General features: G+C 40.5%; 1 protein-coding gene across 1 annotated transcript; it reads right to left on the bottom strand.

The window, feature by feature from the left end:
- Positions 1–15,389: 15,389 nt before the first annotated feature.
- On the bottom strand, positions 15,390–16,740 carry LOC112199952 (probable transmembrane ascorbate ferrireductase 3). Its single transcript, XM_024340946.2, has 4 exons — positions 16,499–16,740; positions 16,360–16,408; positions 16,007–16,209; positions 15,390–15,915 (listed from the first exon to the last, which is right to left on the bottom strand). The coding sequence occupies exons 1-4, from the start codon at positions 16,658–16,660 to the stop codon at positions 15,652–15,654; spliced, it is 678 nt and encodes a 225-aa protein (XP_024196714.1). The 5' UTR covers positions 16,661–16,740; the 3' UTR covers positions 15,390–15,651.
- Positions 16,741–17,735: the final 995 nt, after the last annotated feature.

The raw sequence follows: 17,735 nt of genomic DNA, 5'->3' as shown, positions 1-17,735 counted from the left end.
AATGATGGCCTTGTTGACATCTCTGAACCAGGAAAGATGTAAGCAACGAAACCAAACAGCCACTGAAATAAAACAAACACAATCAGCTTATTTTTATTTTTTTTACACTATGTCCATACTATTCCGGAGTACGGCATACTTTGAATTTTTCACCATCAAATTTAAATTTTCATAACGGTTAACTAGGACTAACTGGGAATGTTTTATTTTACCTGCAGACCAAATAAAGAGATTGTGATTATGCCCAACCAGGAGTGTAATGAAATAAAATCTGTCTCTCCCACTTCATTTTTGTATTTGATGATTACAAAAAGCCCCAAAGATACAGATACCAGAGCTAATAGATGCAAAATCATGTGCACCACTTTTTGTGTATCCCTTTTTCCTGGGATTGTCTTGTATGCCATGATAGCTGCAGTACTAATTAGTACCTAATCAATCCTTGATCTCTAGCTACCATATATATGCTCATCTAATTACAAGGTACACATACGAAAAAAGTAAAATTTACCTTCTCCTCCGATCAAAATAAACCCGATTACCATAAAAAACGGATGAAGCTGTGGAAATGATGGAGAAATAGTGAGATAGTAGTCACAGTACTGCATGAATGTCTGTATATGTATGGAAGATTTTCTTACAAACTCAAAACAACCTGGTAATTACTTACATTGAAAATTTTTGCTTTCGTGGAAGAGTTGAAAGCAAAGCCTTCGCGCAAGTGTACGAGCCAAACAAGGAGAAGGGTTGTGATAGCTATAAGTAACAAATGCGCAATTATGGTAACTGGGGTTGCTGAAACTTGGAAGCTACGACTCTTGGGCGCCATTGTAATCTGTAACTAAGTGCTTCTCTAACAGAATTGTAATAAAGAAGGTACACTGCTAGAGCTAGAGAGCTATTTATAAAGCTTATAATTAAAATGCAGAAAGCGAAACAGTGTTGACAAGAAAATTAAGGATGCAGATAGTGATACTATCAATGTGCACAACCAAGGCAAAGCCGACGGTGGACAATGTTAGTTAACTTGTTCGAATGAGAATAAGCATATTAGCACCAACTCACCAAGTCCAAATATATGGGATTAAATTTGGTAAACTTGTCTGGCCGGCAAATCCGAAGGTGGCAAGTCCAAGAGTTGGAGATGACGCTTAATTTGGCATTTGTTTTTCTTCCTTGCTATATATTATATGTTTGTGTGTTAATTTGCACTTGTGGTATCACCCATACAACTCACGTACGGCTAAACCAATAAATTGCAACTCACCTATATATCGTCCAATGTTACCAACCTTATATCGAATTTTCACATTGAACCAAAAAGACGTCCACAAATTTCGTCTATATGCGGAGAGTTTCAACGATGAGGGACGAGTTCCTTGCTAAGCTAGAGAAAGCAAGTTGCGTTTTAGACAATTTGAATTGGGTTTTGCTGAAAAATGTGAAATTTTCGGGTAAAATCAACATGTAATTAACACACCAACCACTAACCAGGCCCGGCTTTGCCCAAGGGCAGCCTTGGCGACAGCCCAGGGCCCAAGGGAAGGTGGGGCACCATTATATATGTCACGTCCCGAATTTTGAATAACAAATTCAAATCCGAAATATGAATAATAACCAAAACAAATAACGTCCTGAATTTTTTTCGGACAGTTGGAGCTGATGGTGGATTGAGATTTCGATTGAAATTGTACGTTCCGGGCGGTGATAACCTCAAGGAGGAGGTCATGCGGGAAACACATCGATCTCGATATACAGTACACCCAGGGAGTACCAAGATGTATATGGATCTACGTAGATAGTTTTGGTGGAATAGGATGAAGAGAGACGTGGCGGATTATGTATCCAAGTGTCATACCTTTCGAGAAGTGAAGGCAGACCATTTGAGGCCTGCAGGAATGTTGAAACTTTTGCCGATTCCTGTATGGAAATGGGAAGAGATCTCCATGGACTTTGTGACCGGATTGCCTAGATCCAGACAAGGTTATGATTCGATCTGGGTGATTGTTGATTGTTTGACAAAGTCGGCACACTTCCTTCTTGTGGCAAGGACTTACTCTTTGAGTGGAACGGGAGGAGTGAGAACAGAGCCAGCGAAAATTTGCTCTGTTTTCGGCTCGGGCTCGGGAGAGAGAGAGGTCGGCTGCCCAAAATGGAAACCCTATTTCTGACAACTTTCCATTTATATATAGGGCTAAATACTGTTTACCACCCTGTGGTATGGACCCCACATCAATTCAGTCTCTCGACTTTCAATTTCATCAAAAACACCCCCGCACTATCATTTTCTCGTCCAATAGGTCCCTCCGACTCAATTCCGTTAATTTCAGACGTGGCATTTCCAACTCATCAAAAGTGTGGCCCACACAAAAGTGAAATTCCCAAAATAACCTTGGCCCTATTCTAACTCAAAATTGAACCCCCAATTCCTCACAATTTTTATTAATTCAAATTATTAAATTAAAGTCCTCGCTGTGTGTCCCAACCTCTTGTCTCTTCCTCCTTTCTTCTTCTTCTGCTTCACTCTCACTCCTCCACACTTTGAGCTCAGAGTTTGAGACAAGCAACCAACAACCATGGGCTGCGTTTCTTCCAATCTGTTCAACCACAACGAAGACTTCTCCTAGCTCGGTAGCTCCGCCTTGAGCCACCACATCGTCTCCCTCACCTCCTCCACCTACAGCCTCCCCGCCCACCACCCCACCTTCTCGATTCACATTGGGTTCCATCTTTCCCACCTCCCTCTCCGAGCCTAGATCGCTCTGGTCCGACCCGAAGTCATCAACTCTTGGGAGCTCATGGCCGGCCTCGACGCCGACAGCTTCCGGTTCTCGCCGCTCCCTCCACCGAAGCCCTTCTTGATTCGAACCTCGAAATCCACATATCACATGTCCAGATTCATCTGCCAGAGCACAAACCCACCCGACTCTGCACATCTAGATGCGTTTCTACAAATCTAAACCAGAATATAGTATATCTTGAAAAGAAAAAAGTAAAAAGAATCTAACCCATTTCTGTCATAAATCCAAACCCCCATTCTTGTAATGTTGCCACAGTTCAAATTTGGTCCACAGTAGCAATAAAAACAAACCCAATACATAAACAGAATGCATGAAACCAAATTTTTCAACCCAAATCAAACCCAGCCCCTATTCTAACTCAGATCACAGCCCCAAAATTTTCCAGCAATTGAAATGACTTGAAGAACACCGAAACCAATCCTCCAAGAACACCCACACCAGCCCTCCCCTCACCTCCTCATCCATCTCTAGAAGTGGAGAATAGAAGTGGGGTTTGATTACCAATTTGAGTCGGAGTCGTTTGGGAAATTGGGAGGGCGAGGTCGGCATCGGCATCGGCGTCTAGGGATTTGAGGATCGGAGGTATAGCAGACGAGGATGAATTGGGTGGCTTTGCAGATGAGGTCGCGCTGCGGACTATCAGTGGGGAGCGGCGGAGGTGGGCTGAGCAGCCATCTCTGAGCTTGAGCAGAAATGAAGAAGAAGAGAAGAAAAGAAAAGAAGGGAGAGAAGATCGTGAGGGAGTGAGAATCAGATATTAAAGAGCCAGGGTCATTTTGTGAATTTCACATCCGTGTGGCCCCACTTTTGATGAGTGGGAACTCCACGTCAGCAACTTAACGTCTGAAATTGACGGAATTGAGTCGGAGGGACCTATTGGACGAGAAAATGATAGTGCGGGGGTGTTTTTGATGAAATTGAAAGTCGAGGGACTGAATTGATGTGAGGTCCATACCACAGGGTGGTAAACAGTATTTAGCCCTTATATATATATACCCAATTTGGCAACTTTTCCAAATGCTATAACTTCTTCATACGAACTCCGATTCTTGCGTTCCACATATGCACGAACTCGTATCGACGGGCTCTACAACTTTCGTGAAAGAAGTTTTCCCAAATTCCGTACGTATTAAAAGTCAATTTTAGTGACCCCCCCCCCCCCCCCCCCCCCTAAATAACATTCGTTTCGAAAATAAAATCATTCGAAACCAAATTCCTCATACAACGTCATACGACTCAAGCCCACAATTCATAATTCATATAATTAAACAAACATTGAATTACAAAATATTTAACTGAGAATTTCGGGTCTTCACAATATAAATAATATATAATTTCTAAAAATATATGCTGCGAAATGTAAAATAATAATAATAATAATAATTAATTAATTTTTTATTCCAGAATTCTAGACGCACTAGCTTCGTGTTTTCTTCTTCTTCTCCTTCTTCAACTCTTCAAGTCATTGAGAAGTGTAAAAAGTCAAGCATCATTGTAGCAGAGTCTCTCACTCCCTCCAAAACATTGAAATCAAACAAATTTTTCTTTAAATTTGGGGTTTCAATGGTTATTCAATCCCTCAATTCATTTTCATCATATGTCCCTCCAATCTTTCTCCTATATGTTTTTCATCTCCCAATCTCTCTCCTCTCTGTTTTTTCAGTTCTTCTACGGTGATTAGACAAATTTTTTGACATTTCATGATGCAGGTTGAGGTATATATCAAAATAGGTATTGAGTGTTATTTTATTTTGAAATTATGAATATTAGAATTTTTGTTTCTTATTTTTGTGATTCTGATAAACTTGTTAATTCGTAACTTTATAGAGCTAAATTTATCTCAAAATCGTCATAAAAAAAAAACTCCAGACCCGCCCTGGACACCAAAAAAACATTTCGCCATGGGCATCCTAACATGTAAACTCTTTGTAATTCACAAATGCTCCTTTACATCATTCAACTTCCTTTTACCAATTCGATGATGGCCAAAATAGATCCCGCTATACATTGAAAAAGCCAAAAACATGAATACAACATAGGGTCAGATATCATCGCATACGTACTTATCAGTAGTGGATACAAACAAGGCTGAAAATTTTATTATGATTAACTTATTCAAAGCTCACAAACCTAATGAGCTATGAAATGCATTTTATTGTGAATTAATTTCGAGGTCATTGTCATGTTCTTCTTATGAATTTTGAGGCCATTATCATGTATTTCTTGAGTAATTAGTAGAATATATCTCATGACATATTTTATCATCTTCAGGCACCAAATCTTCTCTCTTTTCTGTTTTTCGTTGTTATGGATGAAGGTATTCTGACCTTGGTCCATATACATACATGATAGTTGTAAGGACAAATTTTTAAAAGTTGATTGAGGTTTCTCTTTGACCAAAAAAAAAAGTAATTGCTGTTGTAGAGAAACTGAATTTGAGAGGAATTTGCTGTGTATTCTCATTGATAATAAGGGCCTCTTTATATAGAGGATTACAATGCATAGAATCTCAATCATACAAGGAAAGTAATTCTACATTGATTAGGATTCTAGATCCTTCTAATTAAATCCTATTACCACTAGGTCAAGTAACCTAGAGTTTGGGCTAAACACAAATTAGGTTTTCCTTGAACACTCCCCCTTGTGTTGCCCAAACGCGGTGCTTCTCTCGTTGCCTCGTTAAAAACCTTGCCGAGTAACAAAAACCCAGTGGGACAAAAATAACCTCGGTCGAAGGGGAAAAAGAGCACAACACACCCTTCACGATTCGAGACGAACATGTAGACATCTCCCCCTGATGTCTGCACCTCCCCCTGATGACTACGATCATGGGAGTTCAGATAATTTCCGCAAGCCAATTCTTGCCACATGTTTCTCGAACGTGGTATTGGGCAATGACTTAGTAAACAAGTCTGCCTCACTGTCCTCAGATCGAACCTAGTTCACTTTGATCTCGAGGAGTGTCTGTTGTTGCTGATTATGCTTGGTGTTATCGCTATTGATGTAGCCTTGCCTCATTTGTTCAAAACAAGTAGCATTATCCTAAATGCTCGTAGGCTTATCTGTGGTAGACTTCAAACCACAATTGTTCGAACATGCGTAATTATGGATCCAATCCATATACATTCACGAACCACTTCGTGAAGAGCAATGATCTCTGCATTGTTCGAAGATATAGCGACTACGGTCTGTTCTATAGACCTCCAAGATATCACGGTCTTTTCCCATGGTGAACACTTAACCAGTTTGGGAATGACCATTGTGTGGGTCAGAGAGATACCCAACATCAGCAAAACCTTCCAAAACACATGTCGTTTTGGGATGGGGATAGAGAACGCAGGCCAGCGTTGGCGGCGTTTCTGGTGTGTGATGGGTCCGAATCCATCATCTCTTTGTAGGGATAGAACAAGCCCATATCATTCATACATCTCAAGTATCGAAAGATATCTTTTACACCAATCCAATGGCGTCGCGTTGGCGCAGAGCTATATCTAGCTAACAAGTTCACAACATATGAGATGTCCGGTCTTGTGCATTGAGATAAGTACAATAATGCGCCTATTGTACTAAGTAAGGCACTTTTGCCTCTAGCACATCTTCGTCATCATCCTTTCGACGAAGAGGATCCTTTTCAGGATCAAGACTACGGACGATCATAGGGGTGCTTGAAGGCTTGACCTTGTCAAAAATGCCTAAGCATCTATCGACACGATGCTCAAGTTCCAAACCGAGACATAATCGTTTTCTCCCAAAATCCTTCATCTCAAACTCAGATTTCAAGTGTTCAGCGGTTTCCCTTAACTCTTTAAGGGCTTCTAATGAAGATCATGTCCAACATGAACCGCGATAGAATCTGAAACTTGTCATAGAAACGCGTGGGCATATCCCTTCCCAATCAAGTAGTCACTTTAGTGAGCGTTTCAACCTCTTTGTAAACGCGCTCCATGGTCTAGAGCCACTTGACTTGGGTAAATGAAGTTCACCATGAACCTTCATGTATATTCCGTATCTAGATCCCTATAGAGATACGTAGTGACCACATTTGTAAGCTGCATGTTCAGTTATTCGGAAACTACCAAACTGACAAGGTAGTGGAGTGCAGTGACATCCACTACGAGAGAATATGTCTCATCGTAGTCAATTCCAGGGCGTTTTGTGAGAAGCCTTGCGCCATAAGTTGAGATTACCATCTCTTTTTCTCACTACGCTTTCTAACGAAGACCCATTAGTCAACAGGTTTTATGTTAGGAGGTGTTGGCATCTCTAGCTCGAAAACCTTCCTCTTCGTTAGAGAATCCATCTTAACCTGGATCGCATCTTTCCATTTAGGCCAAAAACTCTCTACGTTGGCATTCATTCATCAACGGAGCGTGGTTCGATATCATCGGACTCAGCAAACTCATGCGTAACTACATCATCAATTATGATGGAGTTTCTATCCCACGTCTCATGTACACTAGTGTAAGTTTCATAGAGCTCTATATTCTCAGGAATAGGTTCTAACGTTGAGGCATCCCCCAACGGTAACCATAACCCGGAAGATTCTCATGAGACGGATTTTGAGTCTTGATGATCAAAGGATTGGAATGTGCCAAAGTATCCTTCGAACCCACGGGCCTCCCACGCATCCTAGCTGGGGCCATGGCCTGTAACGCCAGAGTGCCACTCTCTTTGGCATTGGCGCCATGCCTACCTCCGTGTAGGGTGGCGCGGAGGGACGTCCTTCCTTGCAGGCATGTTTACAGCATATTTGTGTGATCTCGTCACTTTAATAGGGATCAAGATGAGACATAGTGGGGACAGACTACGACAATTCCTGTCGTTCCTGTTGAACATTCGTGTTCTTATCTCCCCCTAACGACGGGAAGACTGTCTCATCAAAGTGACATCCGCAAATCTAGCGGTAAGGAGATCGCCTAGCAAGGGCATTTAAGTGGCGGACGATTGTTGGAAGTCTCAAATCCAACGTAGTTGCCCATTCGTCTGTAAGGACCCATCATAGAGCGCTGTGGCGGCGCAATTGGCACAAAAATGGCTCACTCAAATGTGCGTAAGTACAAAAGACGTGTACCCAGTCACTAGCTGTAACGCAGAGGTACATTGAGTGGCATTAGGTCGTAGACGAATTAGCATAGCTGCATGCGATATTGCATCACCCCAAGCGGATGTAAGAAGATTGGTGCGCATTATCAATGTTCAGACTACCATCGTAGTCGTTTCCGTGAGACCATTTGGGTGTGTTCAGGGGAATATAATGTCCAACATTAGTCCCAATGCAATAACCATCGAAAGTCTTCGATGTAAACTCTCTAGCATAGTCAAATCCAATTGACTAAATAGGATGATTTGGGGAGTGAGCCCATTGTTGTATGATATGTGCTAGGAGTGTAGCATAAGCAGCATTACAAGTGGACAATGGCACAACACGTGACCAGTGTGTTTGCGTGTCAACCAACATCATGAGGTATTTAAACGTCCGCAAGTTGGTTGAATCAATCCACAAAATCCCTACGGATTCTTTGTAAGAACAGAATGAGTAATGTCATATCCTTTGCATAGGACGGTCTCAGTCCTAATTTCCCTAAGGAACAGGCTTAGTAAAAGATGTCCGTGTGAAGTCTTTTTGTAGACGGATCATCATATCATGACCAGGATGACCTATCCTGTCGTGACAAAGCCAATATGTGTCTAAGTCCAAGAGATCTTCTCTCATAACTTTATTGGATTTAATAGCTCGAATAGTGACATAAAGTCCACTAGAGCGACACATAAACTTCTCTAAGATGCGTCTTTGTTCACAATCATTAGAGGTAATGCAAATGAACTCATTTCCGTTCTCTACATGCATTTTCGCATGAAATTCGTTGGCTATTCATAGGGTACTATTTGCCCCAAGAGCGTAGAGAGTTTCTGTGACAACTGCAATCAAGGTGCCATTTGGCAAGTGGAACTTGGGCTATTCCATGTCCTTGAATTAATACTGATGGCCCAGCCATCGTAGTCACAAAGTCATATGCTCAGAATCAAAATTGAGTCATAATGAAAAGAACTCGAAATTTTATTCATAAGCCAACGGAATACATCATTGTTTCTATGATCAAAGAAAATCTAATCCAATAAAAAGTAATATGGCAATCGCCTACAACTCTTGGAAAATAAAAAGACTTAATCAAAATCGCCAGTTTCTGGGTCTTGATCCTTGTAGTCTTCCACCCTTAGATCTAGATCGCCATCTTGATCTTCTTGTGCCATGTAATTCGCTTCCCTTGCTTCACGATACGTCTTGTATGCGTTTGCAACATTCTGGGGTGCGGTACATGATTTGGCCCAATGTTCAGTTGATCCACATCGAAAACAAACATCATTATGGTCAGGCTCCCTTGATCGAGGTGCCATTGGGGCGCGATTTGGACGACCTATCCTCTTGGTGGCGTTACCACCATGGTCGGAGGCTCCGCCTCTCTCTCTCTTCACACGTTGACCTCCACGGTTCCGTGCACGCCTCTCTTGGCAATTTCCTTCCTCTTTAGGGCGAACATATGGACCAGAATGTCCAGAATTGTCCCTATCCTTAGGGTTTCGCTCCTTACGTCCTCCATTAGGGGCACGACTATAGTTAGACTCCGGAATAGGCTTAGTTCCCACGGGTCTAGCATTATAGTTCTTCACAAGGATATTGTCGTGCTTTTCAGCTACGTTCATGGCGCCAATGAGCTCATGAAACCTTGTGATACGTCCTGCATTTACATCAATCCGATAATTCTTTGAAATCATCAGTGCAGAGACGGGGAAGGTAGAGAGAGTCTTCTCGATCAACATCGTATCAGTTATGGCTTGGCCACAAAACTCCATCAGAGACTTGATACGAAGAGCTTCCGAGTTATAATCAAGCACAGACTTGAAATCACAAAAGCGGAGGCTATGCCATCGCACTTCTAAATCAGGAAGCAGGGAGTCACGAACGTTGCCAAATCGCTGCTCAAGTTCTACCCATAGCTTTCTTGGGTCTTCCTCATTGAGGTATTCATTTTGGAGCGCGTCATTCATGTGCCTTGTCATGAGAATTATGGCTTTAGCTTGTTTTGCTTCGAAAGCAGTAGCTTGCTCAATGGAGAGCACGTTCTGACCAGGCTCTTGGATGGCTCCCAGAAGTCCATCAGCCTTAAGATGTTGGCGCACATCTCGGACCCACCTATGGTATCCTGCGCCAGTTGTTTCTAGTGGAACAAAGTTCAACTTGTTCAGGTTACTCATCCTGAAAAACAACACAAGATTAGGGTTCGTTTCGGAGCGAAAGGGCTACCACGAAAAACTATTAAATTTCTGAGCGTAGTTGCTTCCAAGAAATTAGAGATTTTCTGAGCGTAGTCGCTTCTAAGAAAATCCGATTCCAAGAGGGGTTTTTGGATTAGATCGAAACAACGATGTATGTGGTCGATCGTTTTCTTCTCAACAAACTCTAAGTTTGGAGGACTCTACAAGCTCCAAGCTTGGAGTGAGCACGAACCCCCACAGTTCGGCTTTTGGTCTCCCCTATAAAGAAGAAAGGGGGGTAGAAGAAGGGATGTTGGAAGTCCCCGAGAAAAGAAGAAGAAATTGAAATAAAACTTCAAAAACGGGAACTTTTAGAAAAATTACCTTAAAAAGATAGTCGGAAAAAGTCGTCGCCGGAAAGTACTGTAGCTGCCGGAAGTTACTGTAGCTGCGGAGTTACTGTAGCTGACAGGAAAGTCGCCGGAAAAGTGGTCGGAAGTTGGCAGGAAAAGTCGCCGGAAGTTGGCCGGAAAAGTGTTGACCTGCCGTTGACCGGAGGGTTGACCGACGTTGACAGATCGTTGACCGAATTGCTGACGTGGCAGAGAAGCTTGGCGGCTTGGTGGCTTGCTGCACGTGGGCCCAACTTTTTGGGCTTGGGGCTTGGGCTTCAGCAAGTGGGCTTGGGCTGGGGCCTCCTCCTCCCTCTTTTTTTTTTTTTTTTCTCTTCTTCTGCCGGTTCAGGTTTGGAGGATACCGGTGGCCGGTTTGGTGGAATTTTGGCCGGTTCTGGTGATGAAATTTTCGGTTCCGGGTTACTGGGGTGTAGGCGCTGCAGGTGGTTGAGTATGGCTGCAGGAAGTGGTGAGGAAGGCTTTGAACCGGGCAGGGGAACCTTTGGTTTTTCCGGTGGCCGGTTCGGTGGTTTGCCGGCCGGTTCTGGGGGTGGGGCCGCCGGTTCTGGACTCCTGGAGTTGGGATCTTCAAGGTGGGCGGCGGCGGTTTCTGGGATTTGAAGGCTACGAATTTAGGATTTCAGGGTTAGGGTTTCGTGCTGATAATGTGTTGTAGAGAAACTGAATTTGAGAGGAATTTGCTGTGTATTCTCATTGATAATAGGGGCCTCTTTATATAGAGGATTACAATGCATAGAATCTCAATCATACAAGGAAAGTAATTCTACATTGATTAGGATTCTAGATCCTTCTAATTAAATCCTATTACCACTAGGTCAAGTAACCTAGAGTTTGGGCTAAACACAAATTAGGTTTTCCTTGAACAATTGCTCCATTAATCCATTATAATGCAATTTTGTAAACACAACCAATCAGGTTGTACCTAGGTTTGTAGACTGTATGTGTATGAAGGCCCAAGTCAACAAGTCAACATAGATATGAGAAAAGTCAGCAAATCAATTTCTACGTGTACACGTGTCTTGATAAGACTGGTCAGCAAGAAACTGTCACTACAGCGATTAGTTAGGCTTAACAGAATGCCTAACATAATGTGATTAGGGTTTAAGCAAGTTAATTATCTTTGATTCTATACAATCTGTGTAATAATTTCATTGTAATCAAGTCTCTACAATTAGTAATAATTTCATATCCGTTGTGAAAATCCGATGAAACCAGTTAAACAAATGTAACACTAACTGTGCGTGTATTAGGGAGCATGATGACAACTTGTTGTAATGAAAAGCTTAATTTACTAGAGTTATATTAGCAATGTTACAGTAACTGAGTAAATCAGGTAGTATTCGATAATTATTTTATAGTTTAAAACATTATATCTTCGTCTTTGAAAATTCATGGTGAAACAATGGCTTTAGGTCGCTTTTCGTCTCAAATACAATCAACTGATTTTGAGTTTTGATACGGCATATTTAAGCTTAATACTTATTAAGCAATAAACAAACAAGGCACAAGACCTTAGACCTCAGCAATATTATATGTTTAATTACAGACCCTTAATTATATTATGTATGAACTCATGCATGGAAGGTTGACTACGCTGAGGATAACACTGACTGCAAACAGAAAAATCAAAAAAATCAAAAGACCTGTGAAGTTTACTAATACTGCCTCTTGCTGGTGCTATAAGTAGTCTAAGCCTAAGAATTCTCAAACTTTGGTTAAACCCTGTCTCAGACGTGCATATTATCAAGATGAAGATGACCATACCAATGAATGTGTGTCATGGTCAGGGGCGGACCGACATAGAAGGCTGTATGGGCTTGAGCCTAGACAAGATTTTGGGCTAAAAACCCTTAGGTATATATATATCTCCCATACCCAGCCCAAAGAAAAAAAAAAAAAAATTTTGATAACAGCTGCTCCTCACGACCTCACCGCTCGCAGTCGCAGACTCACAGTCACTAAGTCACAGCAGGTCTGCCGTCTGCACTCAGTAACTCACACCTTTCTCCTTCCCGGCTTCCCGTAAACGAGGTATGAAGCTCTATGCCTCTATCGTATCGATCTCCCCTGTTTCGAATTTTTGATCATCTTAACATCTCTGATTCTCTGTGTCTGTTCTTCTCGTGCTTTGTTTTCCCAGATTCCCAGATCTGAGATCTCCTCTCGCAGTCAGTCGGCCCAGATCGAGAGCCTTGCCGTCCGCCGTCGCCGATTGTGTTTGCTACGGACACCGTGCTTCCTCCTCGACCAAATCGGCTCCGTGAACCCCCAATTTCAACCTCGATTCAGCTTCACTTCTCTGACCTCCGAATTCTGTCGCTTCATTTGCTTGATCGCACTTCGGATTCAGCTCCGGCAGTAATTCAAGTCTGCTATGCCTATATCTGTGTATGTATGTATCTGGGTTTGTATCACTTGACATTTTTTTGTGAATTTTTTTTTTTTGGGTGCTGGTTTGTGTTTTTCACTGCTTATTTGTATAATTGCATTTCAACTATTTTTAGTTAGAAACTTAGAATTACTGACTGATTGTGCACTTCTATAATTAGCCTCCCACTGGGTTCCAAACCTCAAAAAAAAAAAAAAAATTGTGCACTTCTATAATTAGCCTAGACAACATTTGAATCCTGGATCCGCTCCTGGTCATGGTACATAATGCTAGCTGCTTTCTTTGGCTTCTCTGCACCCAGGAAGCAATATGTCGAGAAACCAAACAGAAACTGAACACCGAATCAAGATTGTAGCTTTAAATAATTTATAATTTGCCTACAACTTAATTACATTGTGTGTGTACAGGTCCTATTCAGAGTGAAGCTCCGCTTTGAAATTAAAGTGCGGATTTAGAGTTTAGGTTCATTTTTTAGTCGCATATCCACATCTCGACCGTTCAGTTTTTAGGTACTAATGTATAGATCATCTCTACAAATTTTTAGTCAAATTGACAATCTTTAAGATATCTAACTCGTTGAAACCAATAGACGAACTGAATCTGTCAAACCTGAACTTTACTAGCTTTAAGGCAGTTATCAATGCCTTAATGATCATCAACTTGGCTGAAAATTTGCAAAAATGATCTATACATTAGTTCCTAAAAACTGAATGGTCGAGATGTGGGTATGCGACCGAAAAGTAACTCTGAACTCTAAATCCTCACTTTAATTTCAAAGCGGAACTCCATTCTGGATAAAATCTGTGTGTGTGTGTGTGTGTGTGTGTATGTGTGTGTGTATATATTGTTGTTATATACCAGCAAACCAAATGTACAGAATACAGATCGATCGTTATGATGCCCAACCAGGAATGTAAAGTGTACAAGTGCCATTCTTTCCTTCCTACCATCCTGATGCTTGAAAAAGTATATAAATCCCCAAAATTCCAAGCATGAGAACTGTGAAATTAATGAATTGTCGCATGGAAAGCTTTCTGGGATGTTCTTCTGGAATTATTGTTTGGTATGTCATGATAGCTGCTTAATTCAAATATGTGTGTGTATAAATGGGAGTTGGACAATAATTAATTCAACTAATTCTTAATGAAGTATCGTTGTGCAAATGAATACTTATTACTTAATCACCTTCTCTTCCATGTAGAACAGGTCCAAGTACCATTAAAAGTACATGCATCTATAAACAAGATCGATGAGCCAAAATTGACAGACTAGTAACTTGATTTTAATGATTGATCGAATACCACAAAATGAAACAAGTAAAGGAAATATTTACGTTAAAGCATTTTGTGCTCGTTGTTGGATTCGAAAGAGAGGCCTTTTCCAAACTGTAAGAGCCCAACAAGCACAAGGACTGTCACTGCAATCCGCCAATCCCCTACAGTTGAGCCCAATATTGTAACTGGCATTGCTGACAGTTGGTAGCTACGAGCTGTAACCAGTGCCATTCTGATCTAATAATAAAGAGAGATCGATCGAGTGATTAAGTTAATTCAATGCATTAGTTATGCTTGATTTATGTCCAGTGTCTATATATATTGCAATAGATCACAATGTTTCTAACAAAATTATTAGCTAGGAAGCCTTCAAATGGATATAGCTATGATCTATTGTTGAGGAAGGTATATGGTCAGCTCTATGAGTCTCAGTTCCATATGTTATAGCATTTGTGAGATTGTTTGTATATATTGCAGAGGTCATTTCATTGCACCCGTGATACATGTACAATGATAAAACCAAGCCCCTAGACCCCATCCAAAAGGCAAATTGATAATATAAAACGTACTAGTGAATTATGAAAGAAGAAACAGATCAATATTATAAGTGGAAAGGGAAAGGAATAAAGTGGAATGGAGAAGGTTCTTCTTTTTAATTTGCATGGAAAATGCTTAGTTAATGTCTTTTGGTTCATTTGCCAAGTTAATATATGTAAATTAACTAGTCCATGGTCGTATATATAGTGCAAGTTAATATATTCTTCTTCTTTTTTATCAAATAAACAACTCATATACAACAACATACTAATTTTTGTTCATTCACTTTATAATAGAGATAGGTATGGACTTCCTAATTTTCGTTTTCGATAGTTTGGGTTTCACTTTTTGTATGAGAGGTTTTGGTGTTTGTACCCCTCTCCTTTTTATCTTCTTCAATAAATAACTTCATTCTTACGAGGGTTAAACCAAAAAAAAAAAACAACAACGTACTAATTTATGGTTAGTAGAACTCACGATCTCTAATTTATAAATTAAAGACTTCTTAGTTTTATCACTAGACCAAATGTTACTAGGCACAAACTAATATATTATGAAATAAGGTCCAAGAAATGAACTTTGTCCATTTTAAATTTAGATGCTATAGTAAATTCTAAATTTAGATTTTCACGTTTAGAGTTAATACAACAATTCAAATCCACAGATGAAAACTTTATCTTCCAAGCAAGAAACATGTAGCTGCAACTACTACTTCATGTCTCGAGAAGCCAGATTTAGACCCAGCTAAATACGATTTATTAGCTAGTGCTGGTTCGGGTAATTGATACAAACTACTCAGTACGTACTCACAAAATAATTAATCCACAAATATCAAAACCACATTATATATATGATCACCCTCATCTCTCAAATAATTATTCACACCAAATTGAGGAAATTAAAATAACATGCAGTTCGCACCAAACCAGTGCGCAAATAATTAAGTCCTGAAGCTAGCGGTTGATCGATGAAGATATAAATCACACGTAACGCGCCAGAGCAACTGAAAGATCAACGAAGATGCCAAAGAGGAGGATTGAGAGTCCAGTGAAGTTGATGAGATGTAATTCTCTTTCACTTATCTTATCCCGGAGGAATGTGGATTTCTCCATCAAGCCGGACATGGCAGCACATATTGACATGTATAGGAGCACCCTGCCGAAACTCATATGCCAAGGAGCAATTTGGAGCCTCGACTGTTCTGACGCTCTTGGAAACAAGAATGTAGCAAATCCAAACAACCACTGCAAATACGTAATTAAATGACACTTAGCTAGCTAATTAGTTAGTTAAGTGGCCTATAGATATAATGAAGCTGGCTGTTTAATGATATACCTGCAAGCCGAACAAGATAATTGTGGTCAAGCCAATCCATGAATGGAGGCTATACATGTCCTCTAGATTTCCCGCCATATCGTGGAACCTGAAAACAGCACATATTCCGAATATTCCGGAACAAAGAGCTACCAGGTGAAAGAAGCCGTGAACGTACTTCTGCACGTTGTGTTGCGACTTTACAGTCTTGTATGCCATCATTGCTGCTCATGATCAACACGCACACTTACTAAACCGAACAACATATGCTTACGAGAAAATTACTTCATTTTATACCGTCTTATGTATGGTTCTACTCAAATATAAAAGGTAAATGGGAATTCCTAAATCAATTATGAAAGGCTATTCCATACCTTCACCAGCAAAGAAAATGAATCCGAAGAACATAAGAAATGGATGAACCTGCCAAATTACACAAATAAAACTTTAGTAAAGTCCTCAGTTGTTCAACGTTCTAACCCATGAACATGAACCAGACACTAAATATCTTACATTGAAAACTTGCTCTGCATTGTCAGAATCATAATCGAGACCCCCGCGATAATGCAACAACCAAACAAGCAAGAGTATGAGGGCTAAGATGCCAAACAAGTGTGCACCTATTGTTAATCTAGAGGCTGAACGCTGGTACCTATAGTTTGTATTAGTATACATTGCAACTATTTAGATGGGAAAGATAGAGGCTATCGAATTTAATCTCAAAATTGGTTCCTTTTTATTTGATAGTTATCCCCAATGAGCTAGTTCTTATATATGCACATTTCCTGTATGAAAAAGTTTGTGAAAACACACGTAAACGTTGTTTTGGATTGCTTGCTCTGTTGGTTTTGGAATTCTGAGCAAAACTTTGAACTTTAGCAAAGCATCAGAAGCCAGCTCTGCTTTCTTACAAATTAGCAATCGGACAGCAGAAAGCTTATATGTAGCTTAGTCAAAAGAAAATTGATGTCCCATATGTGAATAATATACAGAGGGAAATGAGAGAAGTGGAGTGACAAAGGGAGATACCCGATAAGTGATTACTTAAAGATTATTAATAAATCAGCAAAGCAGAGGAATGTAATGTAAAGAAACGATATATTATACAACAGCAGCAAAAGCATGTTCCAACATAAAGAAACTAATCCAAGAGTAAATATAAGGATTACATTATGTAGATCAGTTCTTTATATAGGTAGTCTGGCTTCATGCATTGATAGATAAGCTCGGAGTGTCTACCACTGCAGGGAGCTAATCTACCATTAATGTATTAAGACATGAATGTATAATGTAGACTAAAGCATCTTGACAATTACATCTTGCATGTTAATAGATGACAAAATAGTCCATCTCCCATTGTTGTGTTCTACAAAGGACAAGGCCCATGAGGTGAAACTGCTGACAGAGGCCCAACTTTGGTCAGCCAAGACATCTACAATAGAGCAGTAACTGGGTCAATCTGGCCCAGTCATGTTTCTAACAAGATTAGGACTACACGGGCCTTCCTTATACGTAATTTTTAAGAACAATTTTTTACTCCTGGACTGGAAGGTCGACAGATGAAGCTGATAAACACATTCCTAAACAAGACATGTGCTGGGAATATGATTGTGACCAATATGCAGAAACTTTAATCAAAACAAGCTCAATTCGTAGGATGAGTAGCTATCTAGGCGGCGGTAGCAACTGAACTTGTCTGTGCTAAATTGGCCACAAAATACAAGAGAAAAAGGTTCCGAGACGACTCCAC

This window comes from Rosa chinensis, chromosome 4 (assembly GCF_002994745.2).
Source record: "Rosa chinensis cultivar Old Blush chromosome 4, RchiOBHm-V2, whole genome shotgun sequence".
In the NCBI taxonomy this organism is placed as follows: Eukaryota; Viridiplantae; Streptophyta; class Magnoliopsida; order Rosales; family Rosaceae; genus Rosa; species Rosa chinensis.
Note: the sequence above shows the minus strand (reverse complement) of the source record. Positions and strands in the feature narration are given on the sequence as shown.

What these genes read in the sequence shown, in the direction of transcription:
- LOC112199952 (XM_024340946.2), bottom strand. Translation starts at nt 16,660, where the DNA reads ATGTATACTAATACAAACTATAGGTACCAGCGTTCAGCCTCTAGATTA. An exon ending in ATGCAGAGCAAGTTTTCAAT is followed by an intron (nt 16,409 to 16,498) that starts GTAAGATATTTA and finishes GTAATTTGGCAG; the next exon opens with GTTCATCCATTTCTTATGTT. An exon ending in CATTTTCTTTGCTGGTGAAG is followed by an intron (nt 16,210 to 16,359) that starts GTATGGAATAGC and finishes GATCATGAGCAG; the next exon opens with CAATGATGGCATACAAGACT.